We start from the raw sequence: 27,418 nt of genomic DNA, 5'->3' as shown, positions 1-27,418 counted from the left end.
TCAAACCTGCTTTTTCACTGACTTGGATTGGCATTGATAAGCTGCAATGGTCTTTATAATTTGTGGCAGTAAGGTGTATAAACAGTGAGAGCCAGCTCTCTGCAAGCCCCAGAGGATTCCTGTGATTTCTCCTGAGTGGGGTTTTGTCATCTCTTTTTGAGGCAGGGAGATGGGAACAGCTTGGGGAGGGATGAACAGAGCTTGTGTAATCAATACCGATGTGAAACCTGTGCTCTGGCCTAATTACTCAGTGAAGCACAACACAATACTTTTTCACTAGTCATCAATTGTGTACTTGTTATTTGGGATTGTATTTGTTGGTTTTACATAATTTTCATTTGCGTTGGTTGTGGGTTTTTTTTTTAATCCCAAGAGTAAACAGAGAAATCAGAGGTACTTTGAGATTAAAAAGGCTTTATCTACAGAAGATCCTTAGCATAAATAGGAAAACAGTATATAATGTCTTGCAGTGCTAGTGTTTTGAGTTATATTTAGCTTTTTTTTTTTTTTAATTCAGGATCTTAAAAAAACCCTGTGGATATGAAAAGTTGCAACACAGCTATGAGCTGATTTTTCATGTTAGAAGAAACTGGGATCTATTTTTTTTAACTAATCTAATAAATTTGAGTCTGATATAAACTACAGAAGAACAACTAACCCACTTTACATAATTTTTTTATTCCAGAGGTGTATTAGATGCCTTGGGATTGATGTGCAAAGTCAGTAGGTGCTCAAATGATGATTTGGGAGGCCTGCCTTAGCTGTCCTGTGAGACAGAAGTCTAGCAGGTTTAATCCTTGTTATATCTGTTTTGTCAGAAAATTTTTTCATTTTTAGGTTACCAAAAGTAAATATTTTTAAATTTCTTCAGGGGTAAAATGTTTAAAGAGGTCACTGCCTTCTACATCAGTGATTGATTGTGATTCCTGCATCTAGTCCAAAGTACCAATGGTCTTTGAGAAGTTGAAAGAGGCCATAGGGTTTAAGTCTGTCAAGTCTGAGGTTGTCTGAGGCCTTGTGCAGAAATTCTAATTCTTATTTTGGTGTGTATAAATCTGTCTAACTTCCTCTGTTTTGTTGTTAAATGGTTAAGCTAAATTTGAATGACACTTGGTACGTGTCTTCCCGCCCGCACACAAGCTTGCACAGTGATAGCAGAGGTGCAGTGGCTTTTTCCGTGTGCCATTTCTGCTACATAAAATGCTTTAGTCTCATTTTAGTTGGTGGTGGCAAAGCCTGGAACTGCTGCTGGGTGCAGCCTTGGCTCTACAATAATGCTCAGCTGTGCTCTCAGGACCTGCTCTGCCACAGGTGGGGGGCTCAGCCCTGGTGCTGTACTCGCTGTGGAAGCTGGAATGCCTCAAGGCAATGCAATTACGGGCTCTTTAGTCTCAGGTGAGCTGTGCTGGTCCTGTCCTGTCCCCCCCGGGGCACTGATATCCCCAGGGCTGGGTACTGGTTACTGCAGCAGCAGTAACAGCTACACCGGGGCCGAGACACGTGAGGGATGCCAGGGGGGTTTGTTCCTGGACAAAACAGCAGTTCACTGCGAGGAGCCTCTTAGACAGCCTTCCCCTCTCTGCACAAAGCTCACCTTGTTCTCTGGGAGCAGGGAAGCAGGCTCTGGGACACCGCGTGCTCAGCGGGCAGCAGGTGAGTGGCCCCGTGCTGGGCAGAGCTGGGGAGCCCGGGCTTTGTTCGAAACTGTTTTAAAATTTTCAACTAAGAAGGTAAAAGGGTCAATTGCAGCTGATTTCCAGCAATTTCCAGCCTGCCACGAGAGGGTGCTCCGGTGCCTTAATTTATCCATTGCTAAAAAGTTTTTCTGCTAGGAAAAGTGGGGTGTGCTATTTAACATCACCGTGTTACAGTGTTTTAAGTAGGTGTTGGTTCGTGAAGGCAGGCAGGATCCACACAGCAAAAGGCAGATGTGGCTGTATTAGGATGTATCAGAATACATGTTTATTTTGCTTTTGCCTTTAAGAGTTGGACTGCTTCCTTTTTAGTTGTTTTGTTTCTGTTGGGCTTTATCCGAGATAAAGTTGTCTGCCAGCAAGAGAAGTTTCCCAACTTGTTTATGTGCAAGTGTGCAGACAGCCTTTTGTGCTTGAAAAGACATTAAATCTGATACTTTTACTAGGTAATCTGAGCCCTCGAATTAAGACTCACTTCTCATTGCTTCTGTGCACTTCTGGTCTGTAAAATGGCAATAACACTCGCTTGGTTTATGGAGCTGTTTAGGCTTAACTTCGGCATAAACAAACACAGGAAAGCTGTCTGCGGGCTAAATGAAATAATTAAATATTCAGAGTGCACTCTTGCCTCATCCTGTAAGCTGTTAGAGAAGTGTGTTTGATGTGGCTCTAGCCTGTATTTCGAAACACTCCTGGCACGGTAATAGGTCCGAGGGATGGTTGCTGTTTGTGTTAATTGTTGGACTTGAAATAGAAGCTCAAAGCACTGTGCTTTGTTGGATGTTATCTCTCAAACACCCGTAAAGAGACTGAAGCTACAGTGAATTAACAACGGAGAGAGAACTTTAGAATAATGTCTTTGTGTGTTTAGCAGTAGAGCAATACAAACACAGTGAATTGCAGTAAGCATTCATGCACTTGGGTTGTTGGCTGGGAGACAGGATCTCTGCAAAGAGATCCCAAAGCTGGTGTTAAGGGCATGTAATTAGCAAAAAACTAGGATCAGCTGACCCTGCTGTGGTTAGTCCTTGACTGCTCAGCTGTGAGGTAGTTACACTCAAATGGGACGCACTTGTGTTTTGCTGGAAAACACTTATCATTTCCTTTAATAGGAGTCAGTGAAAGGCCATAAACACGTTAATCAGTCCTAAACCAGACTGCTAGAAAGAGATACAAAAACCTGTTTAAAATACAACCAAGGCAGACTTCCTGCCTGCACAAACATCATGCAGAAGCAAAGGCATGACTTCTGGTGTGCTGTAGTTGCCCTTTTCTTCTAGCCCAAACTTTCCTAACTTGATACAAGGTTGAAATCTTACATGCATTTCAGGCCTTGGCACCTGGCTTTGTTACATACACCCCTCTATTGTTTCCTCTTACAGAAAGATTAAGACACTCTTCATCACAGTTACCCCCTGAGCCTGCAGAGAAGTTGGCTTGTAATTTTGGAAACCATAAAAGCTATTGCAGATACAGCATTTTGGTTTGTTACTAGAGAAGCAGATGTGGGTGTATGCAATAAACTGCCCTGGTACCAAAAGTGAAGGTTACCCCTCCAGGGACTTTAGAAATTAGATAAACGGTCCCATGTGTTGAGAACAAGTGTCAATCCCTGGTGAATAGTGTGTGAAACAAGGGTGTCTGAGGCTTAAAGGGAAATGGAATTGAATGTCCAGGAGTTGGTGCTGGTGACTAACTTGGAAGGACAATTTCCTTTCCTACAAGCACTTAGCATTCTTACTCAGCCACTGGTGTCTTTGTTTGGAGCCATATCTATCCTGAAAGTGAGACAGGTGATGATGCAAGTGTCTTTCTGTCTGCTCTAAGGGAAGCAGTTTGTTCCCAAATTCTATGGCTTTGCTGACAAAGGATGTCAGCTGTAGAACCAGGAATACAGACATGCAAAAACTGGAGGAAATGATTTCTCCCTATGAAGGTACCATCTTTGTTTAAATACATATAAAGATATTGGCATGAGTAAAAATCCCTGCAGCTAAGAAAGCTCTTTACTGTAGTAGTTTGCTATTTAGTCTAATTTTTTCCCCACTGGCAGAATAGTAAGTTTATAAGAGAAAGACTTTTATCCTACAGATAAGTGAGGCGTGAGCACACAAGATGGTTTATGCAGCAGAGCTGTGGATGCAGCACCCTTTCCATGGGCCCATGCTCTCCTTTTCAAGTTAACTTTAGAGGCTTTCTATTATGCTTTGCCCTGTGACAGGTTTTCTTCCCTTTTTTGATGCTTGAACTTAAAGCTGTTTATTTTAATCCTGCTTCATCAGTGTGAGGAGGAGTAGGAGTTTTGTCGAGACAGTAGCTATTTTCAGTCTTATATGTCTTTGATTGAGAGTGTTATTTATTAGTTAGACACTGCAAGGGTTTTGTAATGAAAGCTCTCAGTATTGCACTTGAGGAAGGATGGCTAATCAACACCAGTTTGAGCCCTGCTCTGCCACAGCTTCCAGTCTGATACTTTGCAAATGACTTTTTCTTCGCTCTAGGTCTTCTGCATAGTACAAATTTTACCCTACTACTCTGTAGGACTGTCAAGAGGATAAAATATCAAAACTGTGAGCCACTCAATATATCAAGTGCTACAAAAATATCCCATGTAGTATCAAGTCATAATATTAGCATGCCCTGACTGAGAATGTTGTGTGGGCTGTGAATTAATGTGTCTGAGAATAGGCATTTCCTGCTGGGTACAGCATGGTTGGCAGTAGGGAGGGTAGTCACCACAAAACAGGTACAGCCTCGGCAGAATCTTGAGTTTTAACACATTGTCTTGTGTTTCTGTCCTTAAATTACTAATAAAATGTTCCAGCAAAAGTTGTGGATCTTACCATTTAGTTGCAGACACCTAAGCAGGAGAGATGGTTACCTGCTAGAGGGTTTGGAAATAAGTCTTACTAGAATACATATCCTCATTGGAAAAAACATCACTGCATCTTGTCACAAATCTGGAAAACAATTATCTGAATTTAGAAAAACCTCACCGTTGGGGATGAGATGCTCATGCTGCTGTTTCCTGACTGTCTTTGTGACTAAAGGAACAGGCACACAGACACACAGGTGACGTGTGTCCCCTCTCAGCTTTGTATGGTAGCACTCACAGAATTTTAAATGTGACCAAATAGTCCTGCACACCTCAGGCCCAGTCTCCAGGGAGTAATGCCGGGTCCTTGGAGGAGTGTGCCTGGGAGACAGCTGCACTGTTAGTGTGTGTGTGTGTCTGCCAGGGCCTGTGCTCTCCACAACCATCCCTACCCCAGATCCAGACAAAAACAGGAGAAGAATCTCAACAGCTGCACAAGGTTCAGTTTATGAGTCTTAACTCATAAAGTTAGGAGTTGTTCAAAGTGTTTCTTTTCATAAATCTCTAAGGATGGTTGTAAGGGCCACACACCCCTATTCAGGTTGTCAAGGTAATGCTAATGTCTTTATAGAGGTGGAGTTCTGATGGTCTGAGCCTGAACCCTCTAAACATAAATAATGCTTATATAGACCTTTGTTTCTCTATGCTCTACCAGCACGTTCTCAGTTCTCCTTCCCCTTTTCCCCTGCCCAAGTTGCACCTTTTTTTGCACACGCTGATTTTTCCAGTTGTATTTTTTCCCTGAGAGTAGGGTACCACCCTCACATGATATACTGCTCTCATAACATTGGCAAAGGGCCCACCAAAGCTGCTGTGAGACCTCCACACCCAGACCTGAATATTTGCTTTGCCAGTTTAAAGGAACAACCTGTATTTTATGTATTTGTCTTAGATTACAGCAGCCACCTTCATGTATTAAGAACAAAGCCGAGATTGTCGGTTTTCCCATTATTCTGTTTTATCTGTCACTGTGTAGGAAGCCCTGCCCTGCCTTTTAGAAGTAAAATCATTAGATTCCATGTAATTTATTTGAGTGAGTCATTTAGTTCCACTTCTGCTGCTGCAACATCTGCCTATTGTGTATAATGTAATTTTCCCTTAATGGGGCCAACAGTAACAGTACCAGTAGTGTGAAGTCTCTTACAAATAATCTGCCTACAATATTAAAAAATATTCAAAAATACAAAATTTCCAAAAGACTCACCAGGAATTTTCAAAGTAAGAAGACTTGCATTATTTTTTTTTCTGTGATGGACAGCTGTTATGAGCTGATTTAGGAAATACTTGTTCTTGAACTAAACTTATACAGGATAGAACCTACTTGTATCCTGCTCATCTGAATGAAAATATGATAAGGCTGAATGGATGAAAACTGGTCAGAAAAGGAGCTTGTTCCCACCACACTGGACTTATCTGGTTTAAGGGTGTTTTTTTAACATATATTATACTTCAGTGCTCACTGAGTTCTTGGCCTTGGTGGCTTTGTACCATGTTAGACATGGTCACACCTGCAGTGAAGAGCTGATGGTAACCCAGTGCCCAGAACAGCAGCTCTGCACTGCTAGGTGGGAACTAAAAGTTGGATAACCAAATGCTTTATGACACCAATATTTCTGCCAAAAGAGTTTAGTTCTGTCAGATAATCTGCTTGCCTAATTTCTCTAGTAATTAGGAATGGAGTTCTTACCCTGGTAATCTTCCACTGTTTTTTAATAAGACCTAATTCAAATACTCATGTGTTCCTGAACAGTCACGTTTGACATTACTAAGAAGAGGACATGCCATCTCAGATTAGTCAGACCTTCTGAGGGCTCACTTCACTTGCTGCATTTGATCATGACAATTTGGTGTTTGCCATTACTCAGTCTCTGGCGTCAGAATCTGAGGTGTGACCCTGCCTGTTTCATTTAGTCATTTTTTTTTTCAGTGAAAATGAAAAACCTTGCTCCATGCAGGTCTCTGCTGGATGTTCTCCAGGCTCTCATTTTTTGTACATCAGTCACTGACTTGTGTGCTGTTCAGTGGTTTTCCCTTTTTTGGGGCACAGTTCATGATGAAAGCACGACCTTAAGGGGTGTTGGCCCTACAGTCTCTGCTGATGCATCATGCAGGAGCTTCAGCATCCTTGCTGGAGGAGCTTAGGTGTGCTGGGTGTGTGTGTGCGCTTCCAGTTTTCTAAATTTCAACTCTTGGTTCAGTTTTTCAGGGGCTGACCATGCAGGCTTTATAAAAAATTAACACTGTTATGCTTGTTTTTGTGGTTTATTTTAGATTTTAAGAGACTCGGATCTCAAAGCAATAATAGGTTCATATTTCCTTGCCTCACTTCTCTCACTGTTTTTGACAGTTTTGGCACCTGCTCAGTTCCATAACCAACCCAGGAGGTTGTTACTTCTAAACAGCTGATGCAGCTCAGTTATATTGACTTTTAAGTGCTTAAAGTAGCTTGAAAGCAGCAGGAAGACTGTTTGTGGCAATGATGTAGATGAGCAGGAAACATGTCATTAATTCTAAAGACCCTTCAAATAACTTTCAAATATTAATTAGTCTATGATTCTGTTAAGTCCTTCTAAGCTGAAAGGCACAGCAGCTTGCAGTCTGAAGTTAATGGGATCTGCCTCTGGATGCTCCATGCCTTGCCAAAAAATAACTCTTGGGCTGAGGTTGTAGTTTGCCTCAAGGGTACTTCTTCCTAAGAAATTTGCAAGTTAAGTAACATGTCACAGCAGGATGGAATTCCAAAAGAGAAGTGCCCTAAAAGGCAGGGTTTAGTGGCATCTCTGGAAGCTGGGAGTGACTGTCTTGCAGTAGTGCCATATAAGAGGTGTCCATAAAGATGAGATGGAGAAGCCCTTGGCTGGAAACAGAATCTGCACGGGATGGTGAATGTTCAGCTTTCTAACTACTGTGTTGAGGAGAGCTATGGATATTTAAATGTCTTTAGAATACAGGATTGCCATAGGTAACTACTGTAAACAGTAAAAATGCAACTGTAAGATCTTCTGCCAAGCTACCAAAAGCTTGGGAGCAGCTTTAGTTTCCAGTACCTGGAAATACGAAAGAGAGAAGGCAGAATCCTTTTCCTCTGCTGTTAGAGGCAAAGTCAGAACTGAGGACAAGTTCACCATGATTTTGGTGGCTCAGGTGGCTGATTTGCAGTAGGTTTGTACTCTAAAAGGCTCAAGAGAAAATGTTTTAAAAGGGGCACATGCAGGACTGCCTTTTGTTTTGGGATTTCCAACTTCAAGACAGCACCTGGTGTGCTGGTACAGCCCAGTAGTGAGCCCTGGTCCCAAAGGAAGCACTTGGTGTGGCTGGCTCCTGAAAGGATACAATATGCCCTGTGTAATCCAAGCAGTCAGCTGTCCTGACAGCCTATATAGGCCAGCAACAACTGGGAATGTTTTTGTGTGGAGTGGGAGGAAGAAGGAATGAGGTGGAACTCTGTTGAATTAGAAAAAAAAAAAAAGATATCTTAATTGAACAAGATAAAGGGACCTTTCTTGGCCTTGCAAACCAGAAGATGTGGGGATGCTGGAAGTAAGTTGGCACAGTCAGACTTCAGCCTCAATTTCAGTTCAAAATTTACATTTCCTAGAACAACACTCCTAAATTAAGCAGTTTTACATACCTCCTTTAAGGCAGCTGTATGGCTCAACTGGCAAAAATCTTGCCATGAAACTAAAGGCAGTAATACTCTTTTGTCAGAGATCTTATTTCCCAGTTTAGGTTAAGTCATCTTTCACTTCATTAATTTCCCCATTCCTTGATGGTGATAGCAGAGTACGGATACTACTCCTCCTGTGGGCTGCAAGTACTATGATGAGCTGTATGAATGGCTTGATTTCTCTGATTTATGTCTTTAAGAGATATTTTTCTTATCCACACATGCCCTGTATCACTGATAACTCCTGTCAACTTGACTGGCAGTTTCTGTGCATTTCTACTTGTCTGCTGCAGGTGTAAAATCTTTTATCAGTGCCACAAAAGGCAAGGTAATATTGGTGCATCCTCCTAGTTGGCAATGTGCTCTACTCCTTGGAAAAGCATCTATCTTACTCTCCACAGTAATCCACAAAAACTGATGTTGTACCTGGATGCAATTTAGGAACTAACCCGTGCTTTCCAGAGCCAGAGGAAACGAACCGCTGAGTGAGCCGCAGTGTTACACCTCCCACTGGGAATTTCCAGCCCTTTCCCTCTTCCTTCCTCCCTCAGAATATATATATATAGTAAATAGGCTAAATTAAGCACTGGGGGAGGTGGCACCCCAAGGCAGGAGCAGTTCCAGAGGCTGAGTCGCTGCAGTTAAAAGCAGCTGACAATGCCCTGACCAATCCTCTGAGCATCCCTGTCGTACCAGCACCGCCCTGGCAGCGGGGGAGACGTCTCAGACAGCTATGCTGGTATTAAGTGGGAGGAAGGCTCTTTAAATAACTGCCAGTGGGTCCTATTCCCTGAGTGTGTCAACATCGAGTTGTTGTTTCACCCTCTGAACAGGAAAAGAAAAAAAAAATAAAAAAAAAAAAAATCAGTCAAGGAATTGTGTGGCAAGGAAGTGACAAAAATGAGATAATGTTCTTTGGTTTTTCTAGTTGTTGGATCTTTTTAGCTGGTGGCAGATACCTTCCTTGTCATTTTGCATTTCTATTCATAAACCTCCAAGCAACAGATGAAAACCAGAACAAAAGAGGAATAGATCTGCTAAAATCAGGGGAGTATACTCTCTTGAACCTCCTTACTGAGTACTCCAAAAGAACACTTGTCTGTGTTTTGATTTTTGAGTATTTGCATTTTGAGGGGGCTAAGGCAGCATTGCTCCCTTCCCCTCTCATTGCTGATCTTCCCATGTGGGTAAGTTACTGTGCATAATCCAGGCCTGAAAAGCCTGCCTTACTCTTACAATATACACTGTCTGCCTCTTCTCATTCCGGGTGAATAACAGGTATTGTGGTGCCAATTCTATAAAATGGGATTTAATTTAGTTAGGGTTGCCTCACAGCCCATTATTATCCTAGATAAATCCATACAACTATTTTCCTCTTTCATATTTCCCCAGCACAAGGAGGGGATGTTGGCAGTGTTATAGAAAAACAAACCATTAATTTTAAGGTTAGCACTGTAAATTGGCAACAGATCTCAGCTCTTGTGGGGATTTGTCTTTTGACAAATTATTAGATAAATCTGAAATTGCAACTACCTCCTTTATGATATTTATTTATCTATAGATCAGATTCTATCCTTGTAGCCTGATCTTCTTGCTAGCCTAATTTGAGGTTATTCTAAGCATTTTCCACGCAATTTCTGCTTTTTGAGATGGCCATCATTAACCTAGTCAAAAGATGTGGCCTAATGTTTCTGGGAAATTAAGTCACTCCTTTCCACACTGTTGTACTTTGTTTGCTTTTCTTTTACTGCTCTGAAAACAAATTAGCAGAAACAACATCGTCTGTGGGATGTTTTTGCTCTGTTAGCATCCAGGCACAGTCAAGTTTCCCATCTCCTGGCTTATTTCTCCCTAGAGCCAATTATACTTTCTTTAACCAGTCTTCTAGTTCAGCAGTTTCCTTTGCAAAGTCATTTTTGTCTTTTTTAAGTGCTCCTCACCTTAGGGTAGCAGTGTCTGCTGATTTAACCACACCATGCTCTGTACTGAGCACAGGTTGTAGATATAACTTGTTGGAAGATATCAGTGGTTTTGCTTAGTGAATAGGTGCTAGAAATGAAGCAACTCTCAAATAGGAATAAAGTCTTTTACTCAGCTTTCTAACCTTCCTTCAATTCACCTGTTTCTTAATTAAAAGCTGCTATCAGGCTATGACAAATGATGTGAAGAGGAAGAATGCAAATGGCAAATGGTAAACTTGCTAATAAGTAATTAAAGACAGACTTGCAGGAGATTGCAGGTTGGAGAAGTGGTCCAGGATTCAGTATGAACATGTAGAAGGTGGGACACAGAGGAAAATGGTTCTGGCTTTGTATGTGAGGTTCTGAGCTTCCCAGTGTGAAATAGAAATCAATCTTTGAGCTGTGGTAATCATGACAACATTTAGAACCATAGTCCAAAAAGCAGAGCATTAGGAATAGAAAAATATGTAGTTGTGCTACTGTACAAAGCTATGGTTTGTGTCCTGCATGTCATTCTGATCTGGTTTTCTGGAGGGGTGGGTGGTAGAGCTAAAGAGACTCAAAGGAGGGATGTTTAAAGGTGCCCAAAGGCAACGACATCAGACTGCCTAAGAGAAACCCTTCAGCCTGGAGGAGAGGAGGCTGAGGCAGAATAAGATAAAGGCTTATAAAAATCACAAATTGCAGGAATGGCACCAGCAGGTAGTGAGCATTCAGGATTTGCCCTGTAAAGACTGAGGATCATCAAATGAAACCATGTGTCCTGTTCAGAGCAGGTCAGAGCCTGTTCTTTGTTCCACACCGTGCAGTTGAGTTACTGGTAACACGGCAGCAGGAGATTGTTTATGGGGCGAGTTCGGTTTGCAGTGCTTCACACAGCAACTGGGCAAGAGAGGGGAAGGAGCCTCTTAGGAAGTTTAACTACAACACCACCAGCTCTGGCTCAGAGAGACCTGGAGCTGCAACATGTTGGAGGCTTGGGAGGTGTTCTGGAATAACATCATTACCCTTTCCCCAGGCAGGGGTGAGAGGATGCTGGGCCGTGTGTGACCCAGCACGGTGGTGGCTGTGTGCCTGAGGAATCCCAGTTGTCAGTCAGCTGGCTGACATTTGACATTCTGAAGTGTTCTGCTAAATCCAAGGGGCAGGACTTGGTTGTCCTGTCATACTTCCTTTAAATGTTCCATAATTTGGATAGTAACAATCAAGAAGTACTTTACTTCCTAAAAGATAATCCCAATGCCTGACTTTACAGCAGATGTAAAGCATCTTTAGTAGTAGACAGATAAAATGTGTGTTTCTCTCTTTGTATCTCAGCTGCTTAAAATTTCTTCAAGTTTAATATATTGGCTAGCCTTACCTCCCTTCAAGTAACTTTTTTTAGGAGGAGTGTTTTTCTTTTATTATTCTGTTCTAAAAATACCAAATATACTGAATAATATCCATCACAAACCTACTAAATTTGATAAATATTCTCAGTCCAGCTCCACTTAACTTATTCATAATCTTTGTCTATTCATTTACATTTATCTTTCTTTTTAATAAGACTGATTTTATTTCTACACCAGCAAGTCAAACAGTGACTTTTTTGTAGCTTTGATTACTTTTAAGGAAGAGAAATAACTACGCATACAATACCCCTAAGAGCTATAGTAATTCTGCCACAACCCAGGAAGGGTTTTCCAAAGGCATTATTTCAGTGAGTACATTCCTGTCTTAATACTGAATTCAGACACACGAGGGCTGAGCACTGCTGTTAGATTTGGAAAAGCAAATGCAGTGACACAGCCTGAAACTGCAAAGCTGTCGGCGCTGGGCTCGGAATTCTCCCTGTGCCGAGGCCGGGGCTCGTGTTTCCCTGGTTATCCAGCAGCTGTTGGGAACGGGCTGGTGAATGGAGCCCCTTGTCTGGCCCGTGGAGCCAATGACAAGTGTCTGGGTTTCCCAACGGGAAGTGGCCCAGCAGCCAGGAGCTAAGTTTAGTGCCATGGATTTGTTTCTCTGACTTCATGTGCTGCCCCCACAAAGGGAATCAGCCCATAGGGCTGAGAAGGAGCAAGACAACTGAACCTCCCTCAGCCAGACTCTGGGGCTCTCCTGCCAAGCATCCACATCAGGAGTTTTCCTGGTTCTGAAGTTAACAGCACAGCATGCAATTTTTGGGCAAGTATTCACGCTAAAGCTCGGCTTTTTTTGGAGGAGAGGAAACGCTGGTTTATTTTCTAAGACAAATATATTTCAAAGGAGGCAAGATCACAAGGGTATTTTAGTCAAATGAAGTAAATATTTTAAAAAGGACCCCCCTTCTTTGTTCAAGAGAAGAAAATGGCTGTGGACGATGGTTTGAACAGCATACTGGTTGCTGACAAATGAGGTTGACAATTTGGTGATTTATTTTTAGCTGGAGAATTTTTTTCAAACAGAAGTACTGTGTAGCCTTGGCAGTTGCTGCATATTCGGTGTGGGTGGATGGAACTGAGAAACTGCATCTGTGCTAACAAGCTTTTTGGGATTCCATTAAAAAATTAAACTCATGTACTGGAAACTGAAGCTGTATCAGCTCACCTGGGGAGCTCTGCCCTCCGAATATCCTCCAAAAGGTAAGCAGTGCTGCCTGCCCAGGGCACTTGCAAAATACTTAATTTGGGCCTCAAGATATGACATCAGCTCAGATTTGGGCTGTTAGATTGACATTATCTTTCTCTCCTGAGATGGCAAGTCGATGAGTTAATCTCTGTCCTGTCCTTCAAAGTTTTCCCTTTAAGTGGAAAGGCTAAAAATAAATTTCAGAAAGGCAGCTGAGAAACAGTTTAATGTGGTCATTGTTCCAGGTGCTGAGTCTAAGGAGAATACCTAATATACTGTAAGACTTCCAATAAGAAGTAGTTATGTCACTGGGAAAGCAGCTTGGACATTTATGTCACGATAGCTCAAAAGTCTGGTCGGTTGGTGCGTTACATCTGCAAAATAAACCTCTTGCCAGCTCAACTTCATGAGTGTGGATATTTCTTGCTGCCTCAGGGATTGGCTGAGCCATGTTTTCAAGGAGTCTTTTTGTGGAAGAGCTCTTACTTCAAATGTTTGTGTTAACACTGGGAGTAAATAGCTACTTATTTGATTTCCTTAGAAGTAGATAATATCTTGGCTTTGATGTGGCCAGTAGTAACAACTCCTCAGGAATTCTGTTGGAGTGAAGTGTAATCCACATTAAGCAACTTCTCTCCCAAAGTACTGATTTAAAAAAAGTGCTCAATGACTTGCTCTAAGTTGTCATGTTTGGCCATCCCACCTTTCCTGGAGAAGGACTGGGTGACCTAATCCTCCTCACCCTTCACACTGGAGAGGTTTACTGGAACTTGCCACGACACAGAAAGAATGTCAAACAGACTTTTGAGCTACAGTTTCCCAGTCACCTCTGAAATCCGTGTGTTCCTTCATTGCACTCCTTTCCCTAAAGCCATCACTGGGGGAGTAGTTGCTGTCCACTGTAGGCAGGATTCAGAGGAAGAGACTGGAACTTCAGTACTCAATGGAAAGAGGTATGTGATCCAGAGCATCAACAGCTGCTGGTGTCTCTGCTTGTTTCTAGATCCTCCCAGTTGTAAAGCTGGCATGCTTTTATAGGAGCTGAGAAAATCCTTAGTAATTAAGGGAATAAGCTTTTTGATGCAATATTTAGGATTTTGCAGAGGTTACAGTTGTAGATTTTGGTACTTAATTTTAATTACATTAAAATATCTTTCCTTGAGAAAGTGTTTTTTTTTATTATCTCTGGTGCTGTTGGGTTTTGGTTCCTCACCCAAGGAGGCATGTTTAAAGGAGTCAGACTGGTACTGTGGGTGGATTCTGGTGCTTCTGACTATTCCTAATATCTGCTACAAGGTATGTCTGTTGTACCTTTTAACAACTGTTAGGTTCAGCTTTCTTGTGCTCACATGAGTTCCTCACCCTAAAGTGTTTTTTTTTAAATGCATCTAAACCCCTGCATCATTTTGCTGGCTGCATTTACCCCAGAATTGCCTTCCTGACAGAGTTCTGTGAGGACAGAAAATCTTAAAGGTAATGAGAGCCAGACAATTGAGTTAACAGTGTTGTACTGAACACAATCAATACTTCATCTACTTGGATATTCTCTCTTAAAACAGAAAAGCTACCAAGTGCTTCAGTAGATGGTTCACTCACAGCCTATACATTGATCTATAAAGAGATTTACGCATCTTGCATTCAAGGAATGAATGAAGATTTTCTAGTGAAGACTTTGGAGCTTAAGCTTGATTTATTTCATATGGATTCTGCACCAAAAAGCTACTTCTTTACCAGAAATTAGTAGAGGAAGAAATAGGGAAGTGCTGCACTGGGTTGATAACAGGAGAAATGGTTGTGTCACTGACATCTGAGCAAAGAAATGGGCTGAGGGACACCTCTGTTTGATAATATTAATACCAAAGGGAGGGGATAACTGGTACCAGAAAAACAGAAGACAGGGTTCTTTCTATCAACATTAGTTTCTTAATTATTTGAAATCTCAACATAACTAACAGCTTGTGAAGTTCACTAGACAGAAAACATCTTGAATTCTTCATACACTGGTGTAACTAAATCAATTGAGATCAATTTGTCTCTCCTTCTACTGACTAAAATTCAGTAACATCAACCCCCCAAACCTTGTTTTCCCTTGGATTTTTATGTCAAGCTAGCCAAAAAATACATCTTCTAGGTAAAGACCCACCGCTTTAACCATTGTATCAGCACTTTATGAAGTTGCAAAATAAATCTGTACCTAACAGGTGAGGTGTATGGAGAACTTTTAGGTTCTTCCATATATTTCTCATTCTGATACCAAAGGCCACTTTTATAAACCTTTTCTATGTCAGATATATTTTGATAATTGAGGCAAGACAGTGCTACCAGCTTGGCTTGAAATATTTCCTTTTATATCATATGAGCTGTTCATGATGCAATTTTGTCACTGACTCTGAAGTCTCCTCCCTTTCTGTCTCTCCCAGACTGGTACCATAAATAGAAACCCATTCCTTGCCCATCCCAAGTTCCTGGCTCGGAGTTGTATTTCTTGGCTTTACTCAGTGGGTTGTTTACAACACTTAAGCCTTGCCCCACTCCGTGGGAGGCCCAAGGACTAACTATGGATCTGTGCTTTGCTCCAGCCAACCACCTTATTAAGAGTCTCGTTGCTGCCGGAGAGGAACACCTAGGAATGGCATTTAGTTAGTGCCTGCATTTTACCAAAGCCATATGTGAGCTGTCTGACCCCTTTAAACTGGTGTTTTTCATGGCCACAGAGATGTCAGCAGAAAGACCAGGTGGTCCTTTTGGGTAAAGGGTGAAGTCTGTTACAGGGTAAAGGAAGTTCATGCTGCTTCCATGCTACCACATTATTAGACAGCAGAAACTTGGCCTGTTCAGCACTGGTTTGCTTTTCAGAATGTAGTTTGTCTTGGGTATTTTTGGTTAGTAGGAAGCGCTGAGACTTGGCTTCAGAAACAAGGCTGCTGTAGAACTTGATACTGTTCCAATCGTGTCAGCAAAATAGGAAACCCACTCGCTGCTGTGTTATCAGTTTTGTTTCCTCATATTCATTAAGGCAGAAGTCCTCCCACTAACAAGCCAGTTAAAGATCTGAAAGTGCAGTGATGCAACATGATGTACGTTTTGAATGTGAAATGGAAAATACCAATTATACCAGTAGTTGTTATGTACCTGATGGTCTGCTTTCCCTGCCCTGAGTTGACCAAGGCCTGTTCTTTGCTAGCCTTAAAAGCAAGCTCATAAAATGAGTCTATCTATAAAGTAGCATCATGGATATTTATATTGGAATTTAGTTTAAAGACTCGGTGGTGAAAATAAGGTGAAATAAATGGCATATGTGAGACTCTGGGTGGCCTTGTGTTCAGGTGTCCCTATTGGATAAAGGGGCATGGGAGGAGGCAGAAGATCACTGTGTGTGTATATACACAGACATAGACACCCTGTGGTGTTTTGATGTAAAACACTAATATATCAGATTGAGACTGTTTGCAAGGGCCAGTATTTACCCTATAATCCTTCCTTTGTCTCTCTCCCTTCCATTGACAAACCAGTCACTTTGCCCTGTGGCCAACAACACCAAATCCTTTTCAGAGCTATATTTTGATTTGCACATTCTATTCTTTGATTAAGAGACACTGACAGTTGGTTCTGAAATTCAAAGTATAGCAAGTTTCTTAGTAGCTTCCTGAACTATGCATTTCAAAGTAGCATAGTCAGCAAGGTTTCCTTTTATTCAACTTTTTCCTACTGCTGGAAGAACTAGAAAAGTGGTTCTAAAGGGATGACTTAAGTCGTACAGGAAGGGTAGCCACTCTCAGGAAACAGCTTTGAAGGGCACCACAGGGAACAGTGTAAGGAGCTGGGAAGAGCTGCTGTGCCTGAAAGGTGGATTCTTCCACTGAGGAAGTTGAGTGTACTAGAACTAAGATTTTATATTGTGCACTTACTGTGAAGGGAATAGGAACAGGATGCAGATGTGGTGGATGCAGATGTCAGAGTGATGGCCTGCAGCATAAAATAGCTATCTAGGAAAATCAGTTGTAAAAGAAATAATGCTCATCTAGAAGCCAGAAAGATGCTTGATTTTCTTCTGCCTGGGTGCATTTGACAGGATCTTATGGACTGCTGTGCACTGTCTTTTCCAGTGGGGAACACCTTCAGAAGGGTGCAGGCACAGAATTACCCTGTTGCAGGAAACTTAATGTTTCTCACCCATTATGCCAGTGCTGGCAACTACATGGTTCCCATCAGGAGCTTGTTAACACACCAGCCAACCATTAGGCTTTGGCTACAGACTCCTCTGACAGAGGCTAAAATTGATAGGACAGGTAGGGATATTTGCAAGTTACATTAATCCAGCCTAACTTTCTGCTAATCCTTAATTGTTCCAAATACAAATTACTCATCTGTTGTATTTTAACTAAGAAGTAAATGTGATATTTTAGCTAAGGTTATTTACAGCTATTCATCTAGCCACAAATCCATGCATACCCTTTCCTGGTACCTTTTCAGATGAAAGTGTGTTTGTCACAAAACTTATCCACGTGTTTCTAAGGCTGTGCTGTCTTTCTCTACAAATTCTGATTGTTCTTTGTGTATTAACACATACACTAAGCTTAGTGCAAGTAGCAGTGTCATTCAGAGTACTTGGACCAAATAAGAGGGCAGAAAACAGTAAACTGCAATAAGCAAAACGAAGAGGGAAAGAGAGAAAAGCCCGGGAGCTTTCAAATAAAGGCATCTCAACCTCTGCCTACTGGGTAGTCATGCTGCAGGATTCACTGAGCTTTGGTTTTAGAAGAGAAAGAAGAGAGGTCACCCACTTCACAGAAATTTAGGACACCTGCATACTGTTCTTCCTAAGGTATTTCTAAATGTCTAGTTAATTTTTCCACACACATTAGGTGCTGGTTGCAGCGGAAATAGCTCTTGTCACAAGCCATATGGGGAAAGCAGCTCCTCATCATCACAGCATATCCACAGTTCCATATACTGTTTTTCCACATCCACAGCCTAAGAAAACACAAATAATTGGAAGAAGCCAGGTTGCCTACCTTTAGCCTGATTTGTGTCCTCATCACGTGGTACAGCTACCCTTCTCACAGAACGGAGTTCATGGATTACAGAAGTGCTGCTTTCTTGCCTTGGTGGGCTGCAACAGCTCCTCTCCCCCTGCAGAGACCAAACCCCTGACTTCCTTTTCCCTGCCCCCTTTTATACCCCTCTGCAGGCCCACCACCCTCCCAGGTGAGAGACTGCCATGGGGAGTGTTCGTTAACCCTCCCATGTCCACCTGTTTGGAGGAGTCTGTGCTGCTACAAACCAACTCTGCTGGAAAGCTAGGGCTTTTAAAGAATTCATCTAACAAATCTTGGGTTTTTGAGAGGTAATTTGATGGGGCCCTTTTGGAGAGCTGTCCTAATGTTACTAATGTTACTAATGAGCAAATACGCAGCTCAGACTGGGTGCACTGTATGGGCCTTGCTTTCTATGTCTTTCCAAAATCCTGACACATCCAAGAGCATTCACGTGTTCAGTGCTGGTACCTCTCTGAGATGTGTGTTTTCACTAACATCCTCTCCTGTTGATTCACGTAAGCAGTGCTCCAGGAATGCTATGTGGAGTGGAAAAATGAATCAATCTGGGCGGTCCCCGTAACGGGTGATCCGTGTTGTAATTTGTGCAAAGGAATTTCTCCAAGGAAACTGTTTGCTTTCTTCCCAAACACTTTGTTGCCTAACTCTTAGTGGAACAAAACTCTGTCTCCGTAGCTCATCTCAAAATCGTTTCAACTTGCAGCCCAGTCCCCACATCCTCTGTTTGCTCAGCATTCTCTGGAAAGCTCCACCCTCATCCCAGCTAATAACCACGTTAACCCACAGCTCGATTTTCCCAGTCTCTCCTTCGCCCTCCTGGGAGCACTTCCTTTCCCACTGGCCCCAGCCTTGCAAGCAGCTCGTGGAGGCCTTTGTGCTGGCAGTGGCAGCCCAGGATTTGTCGTGCCAAACAGCCTCCTTGTCTGCTGGGAAGCACATCATGAGCGTGGGGACAGTCCTCTTCCAGTCCAGCAGCTATGGCAAAGAGGGGAGGCTGCTCTGCTGCCTCGGTGAGGGAGCCTCCGAGCCTGCCAGGAGCTTCTCAGGTAGGATGCTCAGGGGTGTAATCCTCTCCTGTCCCTTTCCTGTGTGGGAAAGTTCCTTCAAGTGTGGGTCCTTTCAAGTCTATCTTTGTCTTGTAGTACAAGACCAGCCACAGGCAGGTCTGAGGTTGCCAGCTTTTACTGGGATTTTAGGATTATTGAAATGCTTCTTTTCTACAAGCAGTTACACTGTATTTCAGAAATAGAGGCCACTTCAGCACTTAATGTGACTCTAAAATTTAAAATTTAACATATTCGCCTACTGTAGGATTAAAGAGATTGGTAATTGAAGTGTTGGCAGCAGGGGTGGGGGACAAAACACCCCTTACATGTTGGCTGAATAGGAAAAGCATTCATATCTGGAGAGAGGCAAATTGTATTGTGGGAATAAAGGAAAGGAAGGAGAGGGATGAAGCGTAACCTCCTTGCGTGACCGTGTTTTACTTGCACACTAAGTGATGATGTAAGTTTTCCATTGTATAGGAAATGATAGTACACGATGTATGGTCAGTCTTGAAAAGGAGCTGAGATAAAACAGAACTTCCCAGCTCATTTCCTCCCTTCAGGTGCAGACAGAGCTTGCAGACTGCTCAGCTGGGGGGGCATAATTTGTGATGTGCTTTGGTTATCTCAGTTTCCTTAATGACATCTGTACAATGATCACGTTCTACTGACCTTCCACAGCCTTATGTACTGGATGGTGTAGATCCCACACTGTACAGAGCAGCGTGGTTATTATGGAATAATAGCTTGCAAGAGGTACTTTTATATCCTGGTAAAATCCCCTTTAGTAGGTGTTGGGTAACCTTTACAGTTATTTAAGCATCCAGGTCACTCTAACATGAAAGTGAAGGAAGTTAGTGAGACACGAACTCTTAAAAGCGTTTGATTTTTAGGTAAAGTGATTTTTGGGTGAGCACTGTAGCTAAGTGATTGAAGCTCCTCATCAAACATTAACTTCTGCTGGCTTTTTCTGTACAGCAGGTGGGTGTTAAGAACTTGTGCCAGCCTCCCAGGCATTCCCGAGGAAGTGATGGTAGTCCCACGTCTGCTTTGACTCCCCCCCAGCCAATCCAGCCCAGCCCCAGCCGTGTTTCCGTGTGGGCAGAGCAGGTGGAATTTCTGCTGGCTTTGCCTTGGCTGCAGTGGGCTCAGCGTGGGCAGGGGCTGCCTGCAGCACCCCTGGAGCTGAGCTGGCACTGGGCTGCTTCAGGCTTTCCATGGATCCATGGATAAACACTTCGTGCTGTCTGGGGAGCAGGGTGCTCACTGAGTGAGTGTTTCTGGCTGGAGAAAGAAACTTAAGGGGTGCTTTGGTTTAGAATAAATGCTTATATTTTTGTTTAAAGCCTTGCACATGTTGGCAGATACATAATTGAAACACAACAAGGTATTTCAGAGCTGAAAGGTTGGGTATTTTTTGGAAACTGCCTACTTTTGTGTTTGCTCCTTAGCAGAGATGCCTAAGTCAGAGTTCTCATACAACACATTTGACTTTGCTTAAGGCACTGAAACACTAACACAAGCACTGTAGGAGAATAAAGAATGTATTATTTAATTAAATATGTATTTTTACTCCATAAAGAGAGCTGGGTTTAGGAACTGGTGTTCTTTCCTGGAGCTTAACAACTGGACATACATATGCACACACCCAGCCCTAAAAAAATACAGTGGGATGTTGGCAGCTATGCTGTAATGTAGGGGGTGAGCATTGGGATTTCTTATTTTCTATGACAGCACCCAGTCTGATGGGTTAATATACTGTAAAACTAATTGCAGTTGATAGTTAGGAATAAGAAGTGTATGTAAATATTGCATCTGCAGGCAATGCAGTCAAGGAACTGACATTTTGGTGTCTTAATCTCTAGTCCCTTTTGTTCATGCCAGGAGAACCTTGATAGAGGCTATTTTGGCAAGGCTTGGGAGGTGTGTTATTAAGTAAGGGCAGAATGAACAGGTTATGCAAGCAACAGAACTGAATAATTACCAGAAATGCAGTCAAAAGCCACTTAGCTACATGTTTAAAATGAAAACAGAACAAACTTCAACCACTTACTTTCTCATGTACCTACAATACAGTTAAAATTGCATTAGAGGCTGGAAACCCCCCTTATCCTCATTTTCCAGGCTTGAGCTCTGTCCTGTGACACAGATTTGGCATGTTCCTTTGCCTGTTACTTGGCACAGGCCTCTTCCTGTTTTGTGTCTCACTGACTTCCCAATTTTCCCGTCCTGTATTGGATTTGAGCTCTTTGTTCTCTTTTCAAGTGCCTTATAGACCAGCTTTTGCTCACGAGTGTAAATCTCGGGGGCCTGGGAAGGGGGTAGGTGACCACAGCACATGTTCTCTCGCAGTGGTCTGACTTCTCAGCCCCTCAGAAACGGGCCAGAGCAATGACTGTAAGGCAAAGAAAGCCTCAGGTATTTTTTTTAAAGGGAACTTTTTATGTTTAATGCATTTAAGTGAAATGTACACTGTGAAGAGATTTCATAAGTTCAACAAGAGAATTCAGAAATAGGTATTGGGACAGTTACTTAAATCAGTTGTGCCATCAGAGAAAAAATATATACCTTTACACCTTCATGTTTTTTGCTCCCTTGAGCAGCCCATGTGTATGAAATCCCAACATCGCTCTTTCTCATCTTAATATTGAAGTTCATTCTGCTTCATGTTCCTGAAAAGCTTCTCTGTGGATTGGAAAGCCAGTTGGGGTCCTCACACAAAGGTGTTCAGGCAGCTTTGCTTCTTACTACAATTCCTTCTAAAACCCTGTGCATTTAGACTGGTTTTAGTCATCACAAAAACTGTACGGACTTTTTTTTCTTTTGTTTACAAACATAGCTGATTCCTCCCCCTGCTTCCTTGTACTAACAAGTTTTCATCACTTGTCCTTTGAAACAGCAAAGGAGGATTGCCTGGGTATTCAGAAAGGCTGCTGCTAAACACCCACCATCACCTGTACTACCTTCTGTCTGTCCCTGGCAGTTTTCCACCTCTTATTTACACGGCCCTGTAATAGGTTACAAGTCACCATCATTCCTGTTCATATTGACTCAGTTACTTATACATCTAATTTGTGTCATAATTCAGCCTTACCTGTAATGCTGGTTTCAGATCCAGGCTTGTCTACGCCCACCATAGGAACCATAAAGATATAAACCGTAACATTTTGTCATTGAAAGGTTTCCTTCGCTGCTTCATGTAATTTAAAAGAGCACTTTTAATTTTGCACTGATTTTTTATATATATGACTGCTTAAAAAATTTCAAATTGAGGCGTATATAAATAGACGTATATATAATAAATAATAAATAGAAATTTTATATATGTAGTTTGCTACTTGGTATATAGGTGGTTAACCATCTTTTCCAGCCCCTCCTAGAAGGGACCTATAGAATGAAGAGTCCACAACGTGGAATTGAAAACCACTGATTTAAGAGTCCAGACATGGTGTTCCCTTTCCCTTAGGGCACAGTATGCTGTAGGAGCATTGCTCTGCTGTACACTGGGGTTTTGATCTATTTAAATCTATTTGATAAACTTGATGTATTCCCCCAGAGGGTGGTTGGTCACTGAACAGGCTCCCCAGGGAAGTGGTCATGGTCCCAAGCCTGACAGAGTTCAAGGAGCATTTGGACAAGGCTCTCAGGCACATGGTGGGATTGCTGGGGTGTCCTGTGCAGGGCCAGGAGATGGACTCAACGATCCTTTTGGGTCCCTTCCAACTCAGGGTATTCCCTGATTCTATAATTTACAGCTGTACACAGAATAACTGTCTCTTCTGCTCCTTTCCCAGAGGCCCTGCACCGCCCCTACGGCTGCGATGTGGAACCCCAGGCACTGAACGAAGCCATCAGGTGGAGCTCCAAGGAGAACCTGCTCGGAGCCACTGAGAGCGACCCCAATCTCTTTGTTGCACTTTACGATTTTGTAGCAAGCGGAGACAACACCCTCAGCATCACCAAAGGTAGGGCTGGGGGTCACACAGCAGCTGCCAGCCTGGCAACTGAGCAGCAGAAAACAGAAAGTGGAATCCTTACCTGGATAGAAATGGGAATAGCACAGTTAGGGAAGTTTGTTCCCTGCACTGATGGTGGTAAGCAGACGGTCTGTCCCTCGCTGGTGCTGGAGGGACACCTGCTGGGCAGTTTTCCTCGGACAAGCACAGTCCTGCCCACTCCAGTTCCAGGCTCCCCAAATCACTGCCCTGTGAGATACCTGTTATCAGGAGGGGCAGAGGGAAATGGTGGCATTATGGAAGGTAACAGAACTCAGCACTTTCACCTGGGACAAAATCAAGAATTGAGCATTGCAAAGGGACTTTCTGGTCAGTACATATGTCAGAATATGACCTGCTGCAGAAGTGTTTCAAATTGTGTCATTTAAGGCTTCAAGGAGACAAACCTCGTCCCTCCAAGCAAATAAAGTCTTTCTAGTCTAAAAAGCTGGAGTACAAGAAGCTTTTTGAGTTTACCACTCTCACTGCAGTAAATTAGGGAGCAGTATCATAGGTATTCTGTCTGAAACTTTGCTTCATAAATACTTGATGTACAGCAGTTTAGTTATGATTTTTGTTGTTAAGCCACAAACCCAGGCTCAGCTGATGCTGAGTTTCTCCCTCACTGAGACCCAACAGCTTGCACTGTACTTACTTTGCTTTTGTCTTTCTGTTCAAAGGTGAGAAGTTGCGAGTCCTGGGTTACAACCAGAATGGTGAGTGGAGTGAGGTACGTTCGAAGAACGGGCAGGGCTGGGTACCAAGCAACTACATCACGCCAGTGAACAGCCTGGAAAAGCATTCCTGGTACCACGGGCCCGTGTCCCGCAGTGCAGCAGAGTATCTGCTGAGCAGCCTCATCAACGGCAGCTTCCTGGTGCGGGAAAGCGAGAGCAGCCCAGGGCAGTTGTCCATCTCGCTCAGGTACGAAGGACGTGTTTACCACTACAGGATCAACACCACCTCGGACGGGAAGGTGAGGATCTCTGGACAGTGCTGCGGGGAGGGGAGATAAGGGTATAAGGGTATTAACTAAGAGGTGGTGCAGAATCTCAAGTTGCAGGCTGTTAAGGGAGGGAGATGTGAGAGAAAACAGGTCTGCTGGTTTATTAATATAAGAAAAGAAGTGTGCCAAGAGTTTGGTGGTAGCTCACCAAACAGCACTTTGGAGAAGTGCAGACAGTACCTGTCCCAGCTGAAAGTATCTAAGGAGCAAGGCAGCTGTGGTTGGAGGTGGTGATAGCCCTCCACTGGTCCACTTAAAATAAGCAGAGCAAGTAAGTTGGCATTTTTAACCTAGATCAAACAGTAATATGTTGTGTTGAGAGATGCAAAAACAGGCCTTGTGCTTGACTAAGAATTCCAATTTCTAGTCCTGTAAAGCATAAGGCAGGAGGCAGCACAGCTCTTAAGCGATAACTTATTTCTAGCTGCCTTCTGCAAGTAAAAGTCCCACAGATTAATAATCATTTGCCCAACAAGATGAGGACAAATGTTCTAAAATCTGTTTCTCCAACTCTTTAAAAAGAACATTTTTACTGTACCTGTTTTCCAGTGTTACTGAAAGCTTCCAGCTCCTTTCATTTAAGCAGATTCCTGGTTGTTTCTTGCCAGGTCTATGTGACAGCAGAAAGCCGTTTCAGCACCCTGGCAGAGCTCGTGCACCATCACTCAACGGTAGCAGACGGCCTGGTGACAACTCTGCACTACCCAGCACCCAAGTGCAATAAGCCCACTGTCTATGGAGTGTCCCCCATCCATGACAAGTGGGAGATGGAGAGGACTGACATCACCATGAAGCACAAGCTCGGGGGAGGGCAGTACGGCGAGGTGTACGTGGGGGTCTGGAAGAAATACAACCTCACTGTTGCTGTGAAAACATTAAAGGTGAGTTTTCAGCACTGTTCATTTGGCCACCATTTATGACGAGAGTAAGGAAATTCAAGTATTTTAAATTACACCACCTAATAATATGAGTATGAGAAAATGGAGAGTGCTGATCTGCATTAAGTCCATGCTTCAGAGTAGCTTTGCAGATCAAAGGTACCTTATCAAACTTATACCAGTGCATGTGCATGGAAACAAGTTGGAATTTTGGCCCAGCAGGAACTGCATGTCCAAATCAGATCTCTAGAAATGGTTACCAGGTTGACTTCCCTTCCTCCAGAGGACCTGTGGAACTTTTAAGAAATTAGAAGAGTTGGAAATACCTTCTACAACCTCTCCTCCACTCCTGAAAAAATGCAGCATCTCCATCTGTCTTTTCTTTTCAAAACCTTCTGTTTGTTTCAACATTAACAACTGCAATTCTGTGCGCTCTCTAAGTAAGGGAGCTTTCAGACTTAATTTTTATAGCTAAGTCAGTGATCCTGAGGGTCTTTCACCAGACACAACAGCTACCAAACAAGCCAGTCTGGCACTGTCTGGGCACTGCAGATCTGTCACCTCACTGTGCTCTGGGCCAGCCAGGCAGCTCTTCAGGGCTGTTACAGTTTGCTTTGGTAAAAGCCAAGACACCAGAATGGAGACAAGGAAGCCATCATTTATATTCAGCCTGAATGTGTGGTGTTAACCAGACTTTGGACATGAAGATAAATGTTCCCTTCTTTTTGCTCTCTATTATCTAGGAAGATACCATGGAGGTGGAAGAGTTCTTGAAAGAAGCTGCTGTGATGAAGGAGATCAAGCACCCAAATCTAGTGCAGTTGTTAGGTCAGTGACATACGTTGCTCTTTCTGTTCTTACTTAGTCTTGATTTTGGCAAAATCTCATCTTGTTTAAATGCAGTGGCAGCTTTGCTGTACTTATATAACTTTTTGAATCAGGTCAGGTTATGGGGTGATATTTTTGACAGCTTTATGTAATATTGGAGCTAAGAGACACTAATTTTAAATAAAACATCAAATACAGTCACATTAGTAGACAACTTTGCTGTTGAGGCACAACTCTGTGTTACATAAAAATTTGCAATATCATCCTCCTGTTAGTTTGTGTCCTTGGCCCCAGACATGCTCCAGGGTTCAGTTATCAGGCTCAGATTCCTTCTCTGCCCTATTGAATCAAATTTACAAAATTATTTTCCATGACTTATTTGCCTGAGAGAACAGAACAAAATTGTAAGAAAATTGGAAGTGAAAGGAAAAATTACATATGAAGCACAACAAATACTGCTCTTTGTACTTCTCAAGTGAGGGACGTTTATAGAATAGGCTGCACTGAAGAGAACAAATTAGTCCCTAATTAAACAGAAGACACCAGATCGCTGCTGCTCTGAGGGACCCTGTGTATCACCAAATAAGTACATGAGATCAAACACCACATGACTGGAAGAAATCCACAGGCTTTACAGCTTGGCTGAGCCCCCTTGTCTCACTGGCAGATGCACCATATGATGATCATTATTAAATAGGCTGCATAGCTGTTAATTCTACATGTACAAAGATTCTTAAGGAGACACCCTAAACCTCTACTAGTGTTTAATTGCTTCTGGACTTCTGCTGCTTTCAGGAGCGGAGCTGTCAAGCCAAGCCTAGGATGAAAGGAGAAATGTGAAGCATGTGAAGGGTTTTACTTACTAATGGCAACTATTCTGTACCCATTTAAAAAACTGGCACAGATGAAGTGTCTGCCCAGCCCTGTCTGGTTCCAGGAGCAGAGACTCGGAGATTTGTCATCACAGAGCTGCATCTTTGCTCTTTGTGATGCTCAGCATAGTTGTGTTTTACTCCTGCATGTGCAGAAGGGTATGAACAGGCCTTTGGTGCTGCAGGGGGAGTTCACAGAGATGTGACAAGAGTATCCTGTTGCCCCCCTCCTCCACCAATACATGCTTTGTACAGTGACTGCAGCAAGTAGCCATCCCAGGAATGTGTAAGAATGCTGCTTCAGGAGCAGGTCCCACCGTGCTGATTCCTTACCCAGCACATGGGAGCGCTTCACATTACTCTGTAGTGACGTTTCAGTCTGGAAATCTTGCCAGCTGACAGGTACCTGCTTCCAGTTGACCACTCTAGCTTTATCAAGGCAGGGAGAGGAAGAAAAGCAAATGACATGTTCAAAATATCTCCTATTTTATCCTGTAACCTTCCAAAGAACAGAACTACTGCTTCATGTCTATTATATAGGAATAGCAGTACTTTCATAGACATGTTCCTTTCTATCCATAAAGTGGATGGACAGATAAATAGACAGAAGCACTGAGTTTTACGTTGGGCTGCATTGACCTGGCTAGATGGAAGTCTTCACTTTTCAGAGAAACACTCATCGGTCCAGAATCCAAAAAATGGACATTAAATCAGGAGCAGTGATAAGAAAGGGAAACTTTATTCACATGCTCCCCTGCTCCTCACTGCCAGGTGTGTGTACCCTGGAGCCACCCTTCTACATCGTGACGGAATACATGCCATATGGGAACCTGCTGGACTATCTGCGGGACTGCAACCGGGAGGAAGTGAGTGCTGTTGTGCTGCTCTACATGGCCACCCAGATCTCCTCTGCCATGGAGTACCTGGAGAAGAAGAACTTCATTCACAGGTGG

General features: G+C 42.9%; 1 protein-coding gene across 2 annotated transcripts in view; it reads left to right on the top strand.

The window, feature by feature from the left end:
* The window catches only part of ABL2 (ABL proto-oncogene 2, non-receptor tyrosine kinase), a 46,583-nt gene that overhangs the window by 8,892 nt on the left and 10,273 nt on the right, over nucleotides 1–27,418 (top strand). Inside the window, exons 1-6 of one of the 2 annotated variants that reach the window (XM_027740666.2) lie at nucleotides 18,363–18,886; nucleotides 22,681–22,851; nucleotides 23,562–23,857; nucleotides 24,496–24,768; nucleotides 25,509–25,593; nucleotides 27,237–27,414. In XM_027740666.2, coding sequence (XP_027596467.1) covers nucleotides 18,781–18,886; nucleotides 22,681–22,851; nucleotides 23,562–23,857; nucleotides 24,496–24,768; nucleotides 25,509–25,593; nucleotides 27,237–27,414 — 1,109 coding nt within the window. In that variant the 5' untranslated portion in view covers nucleotides 18,363–18,780. Of the gene's footprint in view, nucleotides 1–18,362; nucleotides 18,887–22,680; nucleotides 22,852–23,561; nucleotides 23,858–24,495; nucleotides 24,769–25,508; nucleotides 25,594–27,236; nucleotides 27,415–27,418 lie in introns of those variants that run through there. The other variant, XM_027740663.2, reaches the window with a different exon arrangement.

Source organism: Pipra filicauda, unplaced genomic scaffold, assembly GCF_003945595.2.
Source record: "Pipra filicauda isolate LSUMZ 115617 unplaced genomic scaffold, ASM394559v2 scaffold114_size2234877_pilon, whole genome shotgun sequence".
NCBI classification, from domain to species: domain Eukaryota; kingdom Metazoa; phylum Chordata; class Aves; order Passeriformes; family Pipridae; genus Pipra; species Pipra filicauda.
This window is presented reverse-complemented; position numbering and strand designations above follow the sequence as displayed.